At 39.1% G+C, this 18,619-nt stretch overlaps 1 protein-coding gene across 1 annotated transcript in view; it reads left to right on the forward strand.

Moving 5' to 3' along the window:
* Positions 1-18,619, forward strand: part of KCNQ3 (potassium voltage-gated channel, KQT-like subfamily, member 3) — a 34,601-nt gene that overhangs the window by 8,894 nt on the left and 7,088 nt on the right. The window contains exons 6-10 of the mRNA XM_009084382.1: positions 1,013-1,108; positions 2,448-2,542; positions 4,222-4,248; positions 15,232-15,419; positions 16,433-16,535. Coding sequence (XP_009082630.1) covers positions 1,013-1,108; positions 2,448-2,542; positions 4,222-4,248; positions 15,232-15,419; positions 16,433-16,535 — 509 coding nt within the window. The remainder of the gene's footprint in view (positions 1-1,012; positions 1,109-2,447; positions 2,543-4,221; positions 4,249-15,231; positions 15,420-16,432; positions 16,536-18,619) is intronic.

The raw sequence follows: 18,619 nt of genomic DNA on the forward strand, positions 1-18,619 counted from the left end.
AGCAAAACAAGGAATTAATTCACTGCTTCCCAAAGACAGGAGGTGTTCAGCCATCTCCAGGAGAGCAGGGCCCATCACGCGTAACAGTTCCTTGGGAAGACAAACACCATCACTCCAGATGTCCCCTCTTCCTCCTTCTTCCTCCCAACTTATATACTGAGCATGATGTCATATGGTATGGAATATCCCTTTGGTCAGTTTGGGTCACCTGTCCCAGCTGTGTCTCCTCCCAATCTCCCATGCACCCCCAACTTCCTTGCCAGCCTGGCAGTGCAGAAAGGAGCAAAGGCCTTGACTCTGTGTAAGCTCTGCTTAGCAATAACAAAAACATCTCTGCATTATCAACTCTGTGTTCAGCACAAAACCCAAACATAGCCTCATACTAGCCTCTATGAAGAAAGTTAACTCTGCTTCAGCTCAAACCAGCACATAGCCCAACAAGACCTATTGTTGCAGGATTTAGGGGCCTCTGTTTTAATTATTAGAGTTGGGGCCATCTTCCCCAGCCCTATATTTCCCTTGTCTGTAAAGTCCTTGCATAAGAATGAGACCAGATCTGAGTGAGATGAGATAAATAGCACCAGAAACTGTCCTAAGTCCAGATTTTAGGATATTTTTCCTTTAGATAAAGTTTTGGAAAGAATTTCATAGAGAATGGCAAGTCTTGCACACCCAAATCCAGATTATGGTTTAGCATAGCTCTTGTATAACACAAACACAGTTTCACTCTAACGTGAGTGGAAAGTAATGCATCACCTGAACACGTACAGCTTGGGAAGGCAGTAGACATTCAAGAAGTCTGTTGAGGAGTTTAAAATGATTTGATGTGGCCTGTGGCTCTTGAAAGGATCATGACAACCTCCTGTTTCATGAGTGGAGCAGAGGGAAAGGCATGCTGTACTGCACAAAGGTTGCATGTAGTCATCTCATCTCTACCCACAGACCTGTTTCCTCTCATCATTAATTCATTTTTTTCTGATGTCTAAAATCTCACATCAGTCTATGCTTTCAGGGCATTTTGGGCTCAGGGCTGGCATTGAAGGTCCAGGAGCAACATCGTCAAAAACATTTTGAGAAAAGAAGAAAGCCAGCAGCTGAACTCATTCAGGTTTGCAGCCACTTATCTCTTCCTTGGAAAAGTCTTGTGTATGAAGACTGCAGCATCATGTTAACAAAGGCCATCACTTCCCCCCTGCCCAAATTCTCATTTCCCATTGCAGGAGGTGAGAAGGTGTGTTTGTCAGTTTTTTCACACTGAGCCAGGTAATGCATCTTTGCAGTTTTTGAGGAATCTTTCAACTCCCAGAGTATCTTTCAGAAGAACAGTGTCTTTAGAAGAAAGGGTCTCTTCTGCTAGCTTCTGGAAACCAACTTCTGTATCAGTGCCACAAAATCACAGAAAACAAGCGGTCAAAAACATTCTTTTCAAAATCCAGGTTTTGTCAGTTCCCTTGAGAAAGTCATTTTATGTGCAAAATTATGTCGTTATTGAAGTGAAAACAGCAAAATAAGTAAAACAATAGGCAGTGACTGTTTCAATTAAGGCAAATAGCATAGACAGTGTATGTGGTTTTCAAAACTAAAACACACCCTGAATCTTCTGTTATGTCACTGGATGACCTGAAGATTCAGTGAGAATAGAGTCTTTAGATTACTTGGACTTCAGTTATGGCCTTTGCTATGAATTAGGAAATTTAGCTTAAAATCACTAGTCTGGGTGCTGACAAATTTGACAGGAGTTACTTTTAATAGGCATGGAGCACATTCTGAGCCCAGTGAAGTAAATGGCAGCATTTTCATGGAGGGACAGAGTGAGTTTCTGTGATATCAGATGGAAGTGTTGGTGCTCAGGACTGCTCAGGATCAAACCAGTCCTCAGAAGAAACAGGCTGAGTTGTATATTATGTTGCTCTCATTAAAACCACTCCTTAGCAAACAGAAGGGACTGAGGGCATGAGTTGTTGAATGGAATTGACCTTTTAAATTAAAGCATCACTGCTTAGCAGGTAGCTTATTTAGCTACAGTGGTTTTTAGGTTTGTGCTTAGAGAATTTTGATTGGAGCTAAATGCTCAGCAAAATTTCCTCTGATGGTACATTAAACAGTAAACTATCTAGAGCACTTCCAGAAATACTGGACAAGCCCAGCAGTGCTCAAAGCTATTTTAGACATACCAGACAGGAGAATAAAAAACAGTTTAGTCAAATGTAATGTCATGTTGATGTTCGTGTATCTCTCCATGTCCTATCTCCTTTAACAACCCTCCTACACAACCCAGTGTCAATAGTTTTGCCATATAATGACTCTCACTTGGTAAGTCTGATTAGTAATCAGTTTCTAGAGAGCTGCTCGTGTGCATCGTTATGGTCTCGGCAACAGTCTGGCTGCAGTCAGCCTGGGGAATGGCTTCACCTAATACTAATTATTTCCTCTCCCTTATGATTCAGGCTGCCTGGAGATACTATGCTACTAACCCCAACAGGATTGATTTAGTTGCTACCTGGAGGTTTTATGAATCAATTGTATCATTTCCGTTTTTCAGGTAGGTGCATTGTCCACCCCTCTATCATAATCTTCGGTGAAGTATCAGTCAAGACAGGGAACATAGACTTTGAATATATCAACAAGGGTTTTTTAGGTAACAGATAGCTGCCAGTTAACTTCCTGGCTGAGAATGAAAAATGTGCTTTTGGCTTCTGCACCCATTTCTTCTCCTTTCCCCTGGTGGGACGTGCACGTGGTTGACTCCACCAGTGGCTAATGTTGGCATTAAACAAAGGAGAAGTCTGCCTCTCCATCAGCTTCCCATTGTAAGAACCTGTAACTAATTACCCTGGAAATCTCAATTTCTCCCTCTGTAATTTTGATCCTGATAAAGTTTTAGCCCTGGATTTCAGAGGCAGCTGTACTTCTCAGAGTCTCTATGATGTGGGTGTATACTTTAATATATGGTCTAAGCTGCAAATTCTTGCTTGTCCTTCTTTAACTCAACTGGCCTGAGAATTTTGTTGTTCTCAGAGGTGACCGTGGCATGTGAACATAATTAATGCTTGCTAAACACTTGTCTTTTGGCAATACCAGGTGCTCAAGGGGATAATTCAGTGGAGGACAGCCAAAACATATTTAAAACTGTCTCCCACTGAAACTATTAATTGACAGCTCACAGGAAAACTCTTTTGAGGAGTTGAATTCTTAGTTTCATTTCGGTCACCACTTCTGAGTTCAATGGAAAGCATTTCATACATAAAGTCATTCAAATATAATAGATGCTCATATGTTCATGGCTATGAGTCTGTCTGATACTCACTTTCCTTGTCTGTCAAGCAGGTACCTTTCTCACAATGATGTCTTAACATTTTAAGGTGTTGTTTAAAAAAACTATATGGCCTTATGAAAGCAAAGACTTTTAGCTGTAGACTATCAGCTGCTAATAATAGGAATTAGTTAAAGTTAATGCTTTAAGCTTTCATTCTGAAAAAATGTGCTCAGCTCAGAGGTCTCCACATGTAAGTCATGCTCCCTGCACTAATACTGCAACTCCAGCTGTTGCTCAAAACCCACTTGAAATGTTTCAGGCTCCTGCCTTCACAAATGGCAAATTACAAGTACTAACTCTTCCTTTTATTCACAATATTATTCCTTAGGACTGATTTCACATGCTTCAAAAAGGAAATTGCTAAAAGAAGCCCCCACCATAAGTGCTTAATTAAAGCTCAATATATTTTTTTCCTTTTCTTTATCCCTTCTCACTCTCTGTCTGTTCCCACATTTTCCATTATAGAGTAATTTCTAGAGGGTTTCTTGACCTCGGGTTTTTTTAAGAGAATAATTCTGAGACTCACACAGAGTCTAGACTCACTACTTTGACTTCAAGCTTGTTCATTGTCTGTAGGTTCTTCTGTGATTCAAATGAAACCTGAAATTTAATAGGTGTTTTGCAAATAAGGTCCTGGGAGAGAGGCCAGGTGAGATCACTTCTCACCAAAGACTGGATTGCCAATCTAAACAGCACAGATTGGTTTCAGGAATCTATATCACTTTCTTTGCTTTATGGCTAGTTGAAAATGTAGCTTTTATTCTGCTGTCAGTTACGGTCACAGAACGGAAGAGGTATAAACTATTAGCAGTCGATTAGCGATTTGTATTTTAAAAATCTGCTGAATTTATCGTGTGATTCTTCTCTCCTTGCTTTCTTGCAATGCTTCCTCTCTTCTATAAAAGGAAAGAGCAATTGGATGGTACTGCCAGGTATGTAGCTGCCATTATTTTATGTGTATGTTTTAATGCAGTTACTGGAGGATGCAAGTTAAATAGTTCTTTGTGGACTCGTGAGCTGTTAACCAAAACATGCTACTAACACCACAGGTAGCCATTAAAATTATTAACCAATCCATTTCCTAACTGCTTGCTTTTTTCCCAGTTTAGTATCATAGCTAAAATGCTAATTGTACAAAGGTAGTGTTGCTTGCTGATTGTCTGTTAACAGCTTTATTGTTTGTTATGATTAATCATGGTCTACATTTCTCCTGATCCATGCTATAGAGCCAGGGTTTAGCATTCTGGCTGTCCTGGGGTAAATTTAGAGTTCTGCTTCATGTTGTTGCTCCACAGTCTTGCACAGAGCAATGTTGTGGTGTAAGGGACCAAGTCTGTTTCCATTCACCATGTGCAAAGATTTCTTGACAATAAATACTAAGATGAATGTCTAAGATAGAACAGCAGGATAGTCAATCTCTCTGGCAGTACTGTAAAAGCTATGTTAGGTTTGAGGCCTTGGTTCCACCCCTGCTGAAAACAAATGGGAAAGCTCCCAGTCACACTGGGGAATTTACAAGTGAAGAGAATGAAGGAACCATCAATCCTAATACTGGTCAGTCACCGAAGACTACAGCAGAGCAGTCACTGTCAGTCAACCTGCAAGGTCTCAAATGGAAATGATATATTTATAACCCTCTTCAGCTAAGTAGAAGAGTCAACAGCATGTACAATAATTCTAAGTAAGTCAAAACTTAATGCTATACTGCTATCAATGGATCACCCGCAATGAAAGTCAATAGCAATTAAAGCATACATAGTTCCACAGACTCATGGTGAAGCTAGTTCCATTTGCATCCCCATTTACCACGCAGAGAAAAGAAATAAGAATTGTAGCAATATTTGAAAACAGTTAGTCAGAGGTCAGGCCTGAGTTCCAGTCCCTGGCCTGATGAAAAAATGCCTTTTCCTTTTTGCTTTTTAAACATTTCGTGCAACACATGATAGCTTCAATAAAGGAAGTTGAAAAAAGAAATGAACACTTGCAGTTCTCCTATGAATTTTTGGGGTTCAAACCTTATTTAACAGAAAATAAAATCCTATCCCAACTTCTCTTACAGTACAGATAAGTGCTCTAGTGACAAATTATTGGGAAAGGATGTCTTCCCTCTCTTGCCACCATCGTCATGAGTTAAACTGCTCCTCTTCAAAGACTGCCTGGGTGGGAGCTACCTACTTTGTGAACCCTCATGAACCTTAAGTACTCTACATCCCTGGCACTGCCAAGCCCGTGCAGTCATGAGCAAGCTCAATTGCATTAATGTAGATGTTTGGAGATTTTAGCCGTCTCCAGTGTTGGCAACAGCTGACTTTTGGTCTTTAATATAAAGGAGAGAGCTTATGAGCTGAAATCCTTTTAAGTATGTAATTCCATACCTTCTGTCAAAATGTTCTGACTCAGATGCAGAAGTAGATTAAAATTAAGTGAATGATTGCTGCAGTTTACTGTTGGTCACAGCCCCCCGAGAGAAGCTCCTGCGCCTGCAGCAGCTGAACAGTTTGTGGAGTAGCTTTGAGTTACTGTAGTTTTTCAGACCACTAGAAATCATTTTATATTGACACACTGAATTAAAAATGGAAAAGCATGACTCAAAGCTCAAAATCTTTAAGACTATAATCCCAAAGCCTCTAATTCTAGTTGGATATAGCTTGATTTTATGTTGTTACATATGTAATAACCTTCAACAAAATCATCAGTAAACCTGCATTGGAGCCTTCTTGTTAGCAGAAATGTTTTTATGAAATGAAACATTCAATTAAAGGGATTGGAAACCCTCCAGGTAAACAGACAAATGATGGTACTTGTGGGAGCATCCACCGACTTCAATAGAAATGGGATTGAGCCATAAAATCTGGTTGTTTTGACAGTACCACCTCCCATCTCTCATAAAAATCTTATTTACAGACCAGATAATTTAAAGAAAAAATAAGGAAAAGAAAGAAAAAAATCCTCTTCCTCCTACAGTAATTTAGGATAGAAAGTATTACTCGTACTCCACTGCAGTTTGTGCTTTGGCTGTATTGAAACAAATGAGCAATAAGGGAACATGGTCCTACTGGAAAGAGCAGCCCATAAGTGCCCTCAGTCTCCAGATTCTTAAGGGGACTTAAGAACTGGGACTTAACACCAGTTAATTACTTAAGGGGAAAGCAGCTGTAGTAATAAATGGCATTGTCTGATCAGTGGTTGATAAGGAGAGAGAAGAATTGGTCTAAAGATTTCATAGAAGCTTTTAATAAATTAAAAATGAGGCCTGGCTGCGTCAAAATTTGAGGATGGGAAGTGCTTTCAGTGGCAAGGTTTCTACTGAGTGGCGTGAAAGGTCTTTAGGAACTCCATAGTACTAGAGTTGAACTCTGTGACAGATCCTTCTAGGATGTCTCCTTGGAAGCAGGAGCTGGCATCACGACAGAGTCACAGCTAGATCCATCTCCTTGTTCTTAGACCATTTGCCAAAAACACAGGGGACACATCAGAGTGGAAGAGTCCATTTCAGAAGTTGGATCCCAAGGCAAGGCTGCAGGGAAGGACTTGTCATGGTAGAAAACTGATCAAAGTTTGGCAGCAGTCCAAGGCTTTATTGAAGCTCCCATTAAACTAAAACTGTGAAGACAGGAGATATGATGAAGAACACATTGCACTGCCCTTCCTAGCCTGGATCCTGTAACAGTGAAGGGAAGTGGTACATATGATGCTACTCTGTTAAGAATAGCATTTTCCCTATGGGCTCTGTATATTCCCCCAGCCCAGGAGTAACTGGGGCTGTGCTACCCATGACTCACTGGTGGGAAGTTTGCTGACTTCGTGCCAGAGGTGCCACTAGCTTTTACTTCCTTAGTCAGTGCCCATGAAATCTCACATAAATCTCAGCCTCATGAAATCTCAGATGACAATTGCTCCTCTCCATGTATTGCAAAGCCTTTTCATCTGTTCAGCTTTCAAGCAGGAAGATTTATGAGAAAGAGGTACTAATGCTCATTTCTGCCAGGCTGCAGCAAATCATTCAGCAAACATTTGGGAGCCTGACCTACATTTAAGATGGGCCTTTGCTTGATGGACATATTGTTTATTCTGAACTGACTTTTTATGTCTGTATTTGTGGAATGAATATTGGGCCTATTTCTTCAGCACTGTTGTTAGCATCTGTTCCACTGATTTTGACTCGTGTTGAAACTTCGGCACTTTAGTAAAGAATTTTAGTGAAGAAATAGGGTCTTGTTCCTAAACCCCATTGTCCAACCACAGAGCTAGAAATAAGGAGAGCATGTTCATTCCTAGATCTATTATTATATGATTACAGAAAAGTAATTTATCCCTGTTTCCTTATCTCTACAAGATAAATAATATTCTCTGCCTTTGGAAAGTTGATCTTTTTAAGTGGCATAATCAGTACCTATTATGTGAGTATGAAAGAATATATAAAATGTGGTGCATTTTTGTATTGCCAGTGCTAACAACAAAATGAAAATAAAATCATACTTTGCAGGGTGTAAAATTTCACTGTTAGCATTTCATCATGATACATCTGCCCAAAACAGGAAGGAGAAAAGAGCCACTCTGATCTGCACACTACATTAACTACAAATGAAAGGCTGTTCCCATTCTTTATCATAGAGCTTTTCATGGGTAATCATTAACGTCTCATCTTAATAACTTTTCTTCACTTTACAGTAATGTCATGTTTAGTAGGGAGTCATTCTTTGGATCAAGCCTCACAAGAAAACTTAGGTATATACATTCAAGTAACAGTTGAGCCTTATTCTTTTCATATTTCTTGCATGCCATTCTCTGCCTGCACTTTCTGTTTTTACTACAGTAGTTCATCTGACCACCATCAAAAGGAAGGGGCAATAAGACTGAAAAGTTATTAAGCATAAAAAAAGAATTGCATGACCTGGTTAATTGTTCTGCTGTTCAGAAAACATGGGATATAATCCTGGCTCTCCCAGTGATATGCTTAAAAACAAATGCCTTTTCTCTGTTTCCATAGAATGGGAATGATACTAACCTACTCTGCAAATCATTTTAAAATTTACTGTAAGAAAAATATACTGTAAGAGCTAAATACTGTTCCTTATGCAGTCCCAACCCTGCCAACACAAATTCATGCAAGTTACTTTGAGTTTGAGTTCAGTGGAACAACATCTTTGCATGTGTATTTGCAGGTTCTGGTTCAGCAAATGGAAAACAAGTGGATGCTTTTGATCATCTGAATAAAGTTAGTGACATGCTTAAATATCTTGCTGAACTGTGACCTAAGATGTGGGGCAAGAACTTTATATTCCTGCAAAGAAACATAGAAATAATTTGTGGCATTTTAGCAATATGAAAGACATATTAGAAATAATATTTTGACTGAATTGTCAAGCATTTTGTTCTATCCCACACAAACACCTTGCTGTCATTCAACTTTAGCTCCTTGTTCTCATTCCCACTTCATTCCACAAACATGAAATCATCAAACAACTCAGCTTTTCTAGCTGAAGCTCTTCAGCTTTGGAGAGCAGCTAGTGAAGCACTCCATTTTTTCATCTGATGATTGGCCCATGCAAAATAGTCAAGAGGCATTGATTTTGCAGTTTGATTTGCATTCTAGTGGTTGATACATGGAGATCTGTTCACTGCAAAGCAAAAAAGTGGGTCAACATCCACAAGGTTTCTACCTGCAACAGCTGCATCCATTGGTGAAAAATATCCATCCTGTTTTCACAAAGAATTGGATTTGAATTATTCTTCCCATAGATTTACATGACATTGTTTGTTTTTATCCATCTCAAATCATTTTAGAAAGTGTGGTTGAGAAAAGGGGCTAAGAAAAGGCCTTTTGTGTGCATAAGGGCTCTTTCTCTTTCTGAAGGGCATCAAAGTTGAGCCCAAGTTAGGACTTAGGTTCATGTTTCTGGGCAGATAATGTGGTTGATAGGTGAGTTTGGACTTAGAGTCACACCCACATGTAAATACCAATGAGGGCATACACCATCAAAGAGTGTAGAAATTCATTGACTTAGAAGGGATGTTTGCTCCTCAGGCATTAGAGACTTGCAAATTTATACCCCAAGATTGAGGGTGCAAAGTAAACACATTAGCTGTCACGCAGTTGCAGTCAACTATTTTGAAACTGAACTTTTTTGTGAGGTCCTCTCTGGAGACAAGAGTGTAACTCAATAAAAGAGAAAGCTGACTGACCAAAGTTCAGAATTACCTTGGAAGGGGCAGAGTACTCTTGGTTTTATCTTAAGAAAACTCATAGACTCTCCGAGATCAGTTAAACATGTTCACTGCAGGATTCATGTCTGTCCTCATAGCATTAGTTTTGTGCTATTTTCTGTTAGGAATAGTTCAAATCAGAATACTTCTGAAAATCTCATTCAGAATGTTAGGTTTTCCAAAGCTAAGTTCATATATGTTCAGCTGATAAGGTACAAAAATATTGGAGTAAACATGACTGTCTTTTGCTTCTAGTTACTTGAGACTAACTAAATCTAGTTATTAGCTAAACTGTGAAAAATATGGAAGCATTTCCTGATTATTATTAGTCCTTGTTAGGTGAAAGTGGTAAATACATGGCAGAGGGTTATTTGGTTCACTGTTAGCATTACTTCATTGTTTTTCTCCTCACACACATACCATTTGCTTATGAAACTCCAATACTAGGCAAAGGACAGAGAGGAGAGTATCTGGCTTGCATGATGGGATGTAACTGCATTATTTCTTTGCATGAGTGTTTCTGGAAAAGTACTTCTAGGTCAGTGGTTCCCACTCTTTATTCTGAGCAAGGATAAAACATGTGCTGCAGAAACCAGACATCTCTCATATATCCAGCCACCAAATTATCTCTCAGAGTATCCAAAATAATTCTCACTGCTCTTGGGGAACGAGAACCCGAGAGCTGAATTTTTCTTTAGGTAGGAAGATTTCAAGCCAAACTATCTGTACTGCTTCCACCTTCCTCCCTTTATGGTGAACTGTATCTATCACAGACTTAAGGAATTCTTATCCTGGGTCCCCATTTTAGAGACATAGGTTTGAGAAAATTTTTTATTTCACCACAAGGGTGAGGATGCCATAGCATGCAGGACAAGCAATGGCAATGTATCCAAGCTAGACAGAGAAATCACCCTGCATTTTCCTCAGCATGTTTGGTATGCATTTGAATCCCCACAGTTTCTGGAACTGTGCTGGAAGATGGGAATCACATTTGGTTGAACATAAGGAGGCCAAATGAAGTGGGGCCACTGTTCCAAGGGGAGGAAGAGTAGCTAACAGCAGTAGGAAGAGTCTGAAAGACAAGCAGCAGTACCTGAACCTGTGAGTGGGAACCACTGTCCTAGCCACTCTCATGAAGGATGATGTGATCTGCGCATGCTTCATACTCTGAGAATGAGCCATGCGCATGCTGGTTTAATGAAGGAGATTGTGTCATGAGAACAAATGTCTCCTAAGTCTTTCTAAAAAGATCAATGAAAACAAAAACCCCAGCAGATCCAGATTTCATCCCTTGGAAATGAGAATAAAGTCCATTTTTTTTCCTGATGACAGCTACTCTTTATCTGGAAAGAAGCTTGGGTTTTGTTTTGGGTTCTTTTGTATACAACATACTGTTGTATTCTTTGATGTGAAGCTGATGAATTATTTTCTGATGATTCTACTGCTCTGGCTGCCTGGATATGAACACTATTGTCTATATCTATTTCATTAACATACTGTTACAAATCTGAATGTTACTTTAAGGGGTAATCAGCAGGATTTAATTAACGAGAAAAGCTTCAGCTCAGGTAACTTTAACTTAGACTAGAGACCTGCTTTTTAAATGATTTCTCATCTAGGTCTCTCTGTAGTCAATAACAAGAGCCAAGTTCTCCAAGTGTAAAGTCATCACAAGTTGAAACACCCTCTTTCCACTCACTGGTTAGGGTTGCTTACTTCCCACTGATTATAGAAATGGGTCTGAAGATTAATCTTAGACAGGATGTTTAACTTCTTTAACAGCTTAAGACAGATCAGATGAGTTCTAGCTCCTAAACCTAACACGCTCGAGCAACATTCTTCAGAGAATAGTTTGATCCTAAACTGATACTTATTGATGGGGATAGGTGAGAAACTCCTTGGACAGAGAATTTGGGAATGCTTTTGATTCATATTATCTACCTTATATCCCACCCCGCAAAAAAAAAAAAAAAAAGGAAAAAAACACCCCACAATTGAGCATTCCTATATATGCAGTAGAAGATATCACTGGAAATAATTAGTCTTGTGCTGAATGCAGAGGAATATTCGGATCAGTTTTGATCTATGAGGAGGATATCAAATCTTGGTCAATTCTGTTCTTGTGCAGCTCCATGGCAGAGATTTATGTATGTCTTGCCTCTATTTCTGTCTTATATTGAAGAAACAAAAGTTCACTAGATGAATGTTTTGGATTCTTTGCATCATCCTTTTCTTTCTGATCTGATCCCTATAGATCCTTGCAATGCAGTTTATGTGTCTGGTTTTTAGTAAGGAAGGCTGCTATCACAGGTGTTTTAAGGGGCAAGCTTTGGGGCATCTGGATATGTATTTAGAAGGACTAAGCAAGTTTCTGGAGAGTCAGGCCACATGTAATGACAACTATATCCTTCTAATATAGTATTAAACTGCTTTTTATAAACAATAGCGATCTTCTCTCATCTGTGTTTTCAGTTTCTTCATCTGTCAGATTCTGTGCCTTAAACATATTCTTCTCTTGAGAACTTCTCTTTAGTGTTACTAACTCAAATCTTGTGACATTTAATATGCTGCCTGAAGCCAGTGTGTAGTATGTGACCACTTCTTGCCTTTGACATCATCTGAAATCATCGGAGTTTCACTGCTACATTTAATCCTTCTTATCCTGAAAGGTCGCTCCAGAAGCTTTTGAAATTGAATCTTAAATCCTAAAAAATAAGTGGACTACACTGTTCCTTTCATTTGAGATTCATCTATATCAGTCATCTATCATCAGTGACCTCCTAATCCCTGCTCCAGGAGAAAGCTGATCTCCAAAACAAGCCTGTTGCACATATGATTTTTTCAGACCGAGGGAAAAAAAAAAATCTTCATTTTATTATCACTGAACAAATCTCTTCATCATTAAAATGCTTTGGCTTTTTTATTCTTGTAGTTTATTTCACAGTCTCTTTCAGCCTACAGAGATCACTACCAGGCCATGCATGCCTCAGTGCTCTCTTTTCTTTATATTGCTTTGACTTCCTCACCTTTATTTTTCATGCCCTTTCAAATGTGTTCATTAGTTGTAATCTTCTGTATATATTTTTCCTACATATGGTAGCTGAGTGCTTGAAGAATCAAAATTTCACAGAAATGCCACGGAGTTAAGACATCTCTCTTGTAAAGCAATACTGCTCTCAAACGTGGCCTCTGCAACAGAGGAGTGACACAGAAAAGAGGTCACAGGAATCTCCCTAACTTAGTAGCACACAAATGACTTGTTGGGACTCTGCACTCACCATCAGTTCAGCCATTAGAGCACCTCAATGGGCCAGTAAGATCAAGATTCCAAACCAAAATCAAGAACTGTGAGAACCATTTTTACAAAGAGTTCTTAAACCCAAATGTGAGAATGCACAAAACGTATTTTGTCACAGATGTCCAGAAGTTACATTTCATATTTTTCTACAAAGAAGGAAGTAATCCTTGATTCTTGCCCTGTACATTTGTCTGAGCAATATTAGTATCATTCACTTAGACTGTTCTAATTCTTCACTCAAATCCATGTTTTTATCTCCTGGATGTGCTGATACATCAGGGCTGATTGTGTGTCTCCATACTCACACAATTCCTTCTTAGTAACCACTTCCACACTCACACACACACATGCACTTTATACATGCAATGACAGGGCAAGTGTCTGAATTTACTAGGCTGCAGAAATTGCATTCACAAGTGCTGTCATATCAACAAAAAAAAATCAGAAGGACTGAAAAAAAAATCCTACCCAAAGGTTTAGTGCTTGCATCTTTTTGTGATATTTTGTGACCTCCTGGGTCAAAGATGTATTGATCAGAAACATCATAGAGGTGAGAACCCCAGTAATTCATGTTAAAATAAATCCCCACAAAACAACAGCACAAAAACTTGCCAGAGCTGTGATCTTCAATGCTCATATCAGGTAGGAATTTTGTGTGTTGCAAATTGCAGTATTTCTACTAGAGTCAGCACTCTTAGGAAAGCTGTGATGTCATCATATGTGTCTTTCAGTCTTTCCTCTATCATTTTAAGAAGAATGTCTTAAGAGCTTCCATTCTGGTGGAATACTGCAACAGCCAGAGCTCTGAGATAGAAATCAATCCTTCTTTCATACCTGCAAGGTCTGCAAACAAACCTCCATCCTTGTCCACTGTGGCCTTGCACGGTGGACCCTCTCCACACTTGCCTCTCTTGCCAGCAGGTTTAGTGGCTTCAGCTGAGTGTACTGCACAGATACCTTACTGGATACCCATTAAATCTCCTTTCTTCTGGTCACTATGGCTGTTGGTCCTTTGGCTCTCAGAAACCTGCCAGCTATGGTGCTTTCTTCCTTCCCCACACTCAACCTGCTTTACTTGATGTCCCACACAGAACTGCCTCTTGACCATGTGTGCACAATCCACCTCTCCCTAGAGCTATTCATGCTCCAGCATCCAGGAATGTGTTAAAAGGGAGGCTTTCTGCCCATGCCTTAGTGCTGCACGTTTGGGGCTTTTATTTAGCAAATGCACAATTAGCAAATATTTGAGCAGCAAAATGAACAAGCAAATCAAATATTTATAACATCTATCACCTAAAAGATATTCAGAACATATATAAGCTGACATATTCACTAGAAAATACTTTGCTGTTGCTCTTTTCTGTGGGATTAGTGATTGCCTTCAAGATTGCTACAGTGATCAGGCTGTCAGGAGGGTTAGTGATGCTGGTAAAAGGGTAGGCAGATGTAATTCTAGCTGTGTTGTCACTGAAGGACAAATGTCTTTGGACAGTAAATCTGTAAAAGGACAGTGCAAGGAGTCAGCAGCAGAGCTACTTATGACACTTCACTGCAACTCATACAGGTCCTGCCAATTCTTGGCATAGTGAGAGGTAGCTGAAAGCGAATGGTGGTGAGAACAAGGTAGCCTGCTCTGCCATATACATAGTCATTGCTCAGCAATGCCTTGCCAGAGTATTCCTGAAAGTTTATTTGATTCACAGCACATCTGACTTTCTTTTACTCCTGACTATGCACAGCTCTTCTATGAATAAAAGGCTGAGAGAGTTTGGGTTGTTCCACCTGAAGAAGCAAAGGCTCTGGGGACACCTTAGAGCACCTTCCAGTATCTAAAAAGGGACTGCAAGAAAGCAGCAGAGGGACTTAAAAAAGGCATGTAGTGACAGGACAAGTGGGAATGGCCACAAACTGAAAGAGGGCAGGTTTAGATTAGATACTAGGAAAAAATTCCTCACTGTGAGAGTGCTGAGGCACTGGAACAGGTTGCCCAGAGAAGCTGTGTATGCTCCATCCCTGGAAGTATTCTGGACCAGGCTGGATGGGGTTTGGAGCAACCTGCTCTAGTGGAATGTGTCCCTGACCATGGCAGTAGTGCTGTGTTTTGTCTTAATAATAAATCTAATGCTTCAGGCATGCTGTGTGAGCTGAAGCACTGTGATGCCTTGCATGGAGAGGATAGCAAGACCCTCTGGTAACATTTTCAACATTGATACAAAAAAATGCTCATAAAAAGCAGTTAATTATCTGTAGAGCTTAACTGTTGCTTACAAAGACATTGATTTATTATGGTAGCCCCAGCAGTGTCCTTGTATACAAAATGTTTATTTAGCCCATTATATACTTAAAGAATCATGAAAACCAGTTAATAGTGTACAAAGGAGGAAAATGATTACTTTTGCTTATTTTGTAGCCAAAAGCTGGGTCTCTTGGATCGGGTTCGTGGTACCAATACTAAAGGAAAGCTATTTACCCCTCTGAATGTAGATGCCATTGAAGAAAGTCCTTCAAAAGAGCCTAAGAATATTGTCTTGAATAATAAGGAGCGTTTTCGCACTGCATTCCGAATGAAAGCGTATGCTTTTTGGCAAAGCTCAGAAGGTAGCCATCTCTGTTGATTTCTTTCTATTCATCCCATATTTTCCCCATTTTGCTTTGTTCCTCTGCATCTTCTGTTGAAGGTTTGTGACTTTCTGGGCCAAGCATGGCTGGTACCTAGTTTTGCATGATACATTTGGGGAAACCCCAGGAAATGAATACTGGAATCCAGACAACATAGTGCTTGAAATAAGACATCAGCCCTCTATAAAAGCAGCAATTGATATAGGATAAAGCCAGTGATAGAATCAACCTATCTGACCTGCAAAAAGAGGGCACATTGGGCAGTAAATCTATGTTCCCCAAAAGCACATTCCATCATGGTTCAGTTTCTTAGCAGGGATGCTACGCTGAGGTAGCTACTGCATCCAGCCATGCATTAGCCTGTGTTTGGGCATCTCAAATATCTCCTCATTGTCATCTCATAAAACCTGTTTTATAGAGTCAATGGCTTTTTCCCTTCCACTCTCCCAAAGACTGCTGCCCCTCTGGAGATTTCCATTGGGTGTCCATGCAACATAACAAGGCATTTTTCCCCTCAGCTTCCCTGAGATCTTGCCTATAGTGTCTAAACGGTCTCTAAATCCCCTTTATTGTGCCAGCTGGCATCACAGCAGGCTGAGCATACTACCATGGATGTAGTTCTGGGGATCCATACAGGAACTTTATTATTCTCCTTCATGAAGGTACATGAGCTCCAAGCAGTGCAAGTAAGAGGAGAACTTAAATTGTGGCCAAGTGAAATAATTTGGGCAAAGATCCATTGGAAAGGAACAAAAGTTCCCAATGTTTCAGAAATGCTGGAATCTGAGAGGAGATACCTCAAATAATGTGTCTTAAAGCTGTCCCAAAATTATTAAATCCCTTTGAGGAGCTGTCCAGCAAAAGAGGAACCTGAAAGAGATGTTCCTTTACTAAATTACACTTAATTTTTGTAGTGCCTTAGTCAGCCAGACATCCCTCTAAATATGTGTGGTCAGATGTTCACATAGCTGTTTTTTTGAACTGCTTTGCAGATGCAGGAACAGGGGAACCCATGGCAGAAGACAGAGGTGACAGTAGTGATTTCCTTATGGAAGATATGATCCCCACATTCAAGACAGCCATCCGAGCTGTCAGGTAAACGTCTCTAGTGCTCCTCAATGCTTTCTTTCTTTTGTGATTTTGAATGCTTCTGCTTCAGGAAATCACATTACCATGTTGGTACATGTTGATTCACTATTGCTGTATTGCTTTTTTTAAATGCAATAGATTAGGTAATTCTGGACATATTCAAAAGCACAAGACTGTTGAAAATATGCAGACAGGAGAATGTTTTTCAGTAACATTGACTGTGTCATTTGTGCAAGATACTCCATATTTATTATAAAATAATGTTGTATACAGTTCATCATTAAAATATTATATAAATATAATGTCTTGCTCAATATAGTGACTAATGTTTATGCAAAACTGGCACTTTTGCTTAACAGAAAACTCTGAGTTGACTCAACTCTTCTTTATTCACAATTGTATGAGTGTGCAATATATTTTTCAGCTGTCATCTTGTAATAGATGCTGAGGTCTCCATTTCAGCAGTTTTTGGCTTGTGACATGTGTCACTTCTATTTTCATATCACAAGAGATATTCCCTAGGGTTAGAAAACTCCTAGTAAGCCTTGATAATGTGTTTAGCATATTAAGCAAATAGAATTCAGTCAGTGATGTTCTGTTACTCCTCAACACAGTATTTTTTATTCTCTCCCCTTGAAAAATGCCCCCATAGAAAAATGCTCTGCTTCCATTGCAATTGCTGTTTATTCCAGAAATTAAAAAGTTTTGGGCCAGGGACCTACCACCTTCCAGGTGAAATACTGCAAGTCTGGAGTGCCCCTAAATTATCTTATAAAAACTTCTAGGATGATGATTGTAAGAATATAATCATTTGCTTTTAAGTGTAAAACCATAATATGTATTCTCCTAGTTCTTTTTCAGTTGGATGCAGGAGAACCAGTCACTAAAATTCCAAGTTTTCTCAAGCCTGCTGAAAGCCATGTCCCATAGGCTTTGCTCATGTTACCTATGACTGCTTCCCTCCAACTGGAAGTCTCTTCATTACTATATCCTCCATAGTTTTCCATTTCTTTCCCTGATACCTCCTTCCTTTCAAACACAGAAACATGCTGTTATTACTCTTGCAAAACTTCTTCCCCATGTCCTGTCCAAATCTAATTGATTCATGCAATTTCTCTTTAAACTCAATCAGGAGCCAAGATTTTTTTATCTCGTGTAGTTTGCCTAGGCCCTGAACACTAATGGGAAGTAATTCTTTCAGACAAAACCACTTAATGGATTTCAGGGTCATGATCAAGGAGATTTTGAATTGAAATTGCTAACAGTGTGGTTCCTATTTTTCATTTATGTTTTTTTATGTATAGTTTAGCTGTTATCATACATAGTTTGGCTAAAATAAGCATAGGTAAAATTTTGAAATCTTGAAAGACTTAAAAGCAAGATAGTTAGAGTTAGCAGCCCTTAAAAAGCTGTAAGAGAAATATCTTTGCTAAAAGGAAGTTTATACAGATTTTAAAAACATTTAAAAAAAACCCCATCAACCTTAAATAAAAAACAAGCCAGAATCTTAACAGACAACAGCAATTCCCCAATTCAGACCAACAAAAACATGGAGACTCTACTGAGAAAACAAACTCCCAAATCCCAAGCCTAAAATAGATGAAGACAACAGATAAAGATTTTGTTCTTTAAATGTTTCTTTAATTTGTGCAATCTACCACGATATAACAGTGTAAATTAATGTATAAACAGAAAATAATGAAAAATGAATGCCAATCATTTTCCAGGTGCTCTGCCCAGCAGTGGTCCTAATTACTAGGATATTTTATAATAATAGTAATAATAACAGCAATGATTTTATTACCATTACAACATTATACTGCTGGTTTTTTCAAGGACACTTCAGGCAGTTCTAACAGTTTTTCTCCTATTGACAACTTGAACTGTTCCTGACTTCTTAACATCCACATTTGCTGCTAATTAGCATTTCCTATCCAAAACCTTCCCAGGTGCAAAATGAAAACCAAGATGAAAAGCACTACATATACTATAAATTAGCTTTATAATATGCTGAAGCATTAAAAAGCATCTTCAGCTTCACAGCTTCAAAATTTCCTGTGACTTTTATTGTTCAAAATCAAACTTCAAAC

The sequence above is a fragment of the Acanthisitta chloris genome, unplaced genomic scaffold (assembly GCF_000695815.1).
Source record: "Acanthisitta chloris isolate BGI_N310 unplaced genomic scaffold, ASM69581v1 scaffold10051, whole genome shotgun sequence".
Taxonomy (NCBI): Eukaryota; Metazoa; Chordata; class Aves; order Passeriformes; family Acanthisittidae; genus Acanthisitta; species Acanthisitta chloris.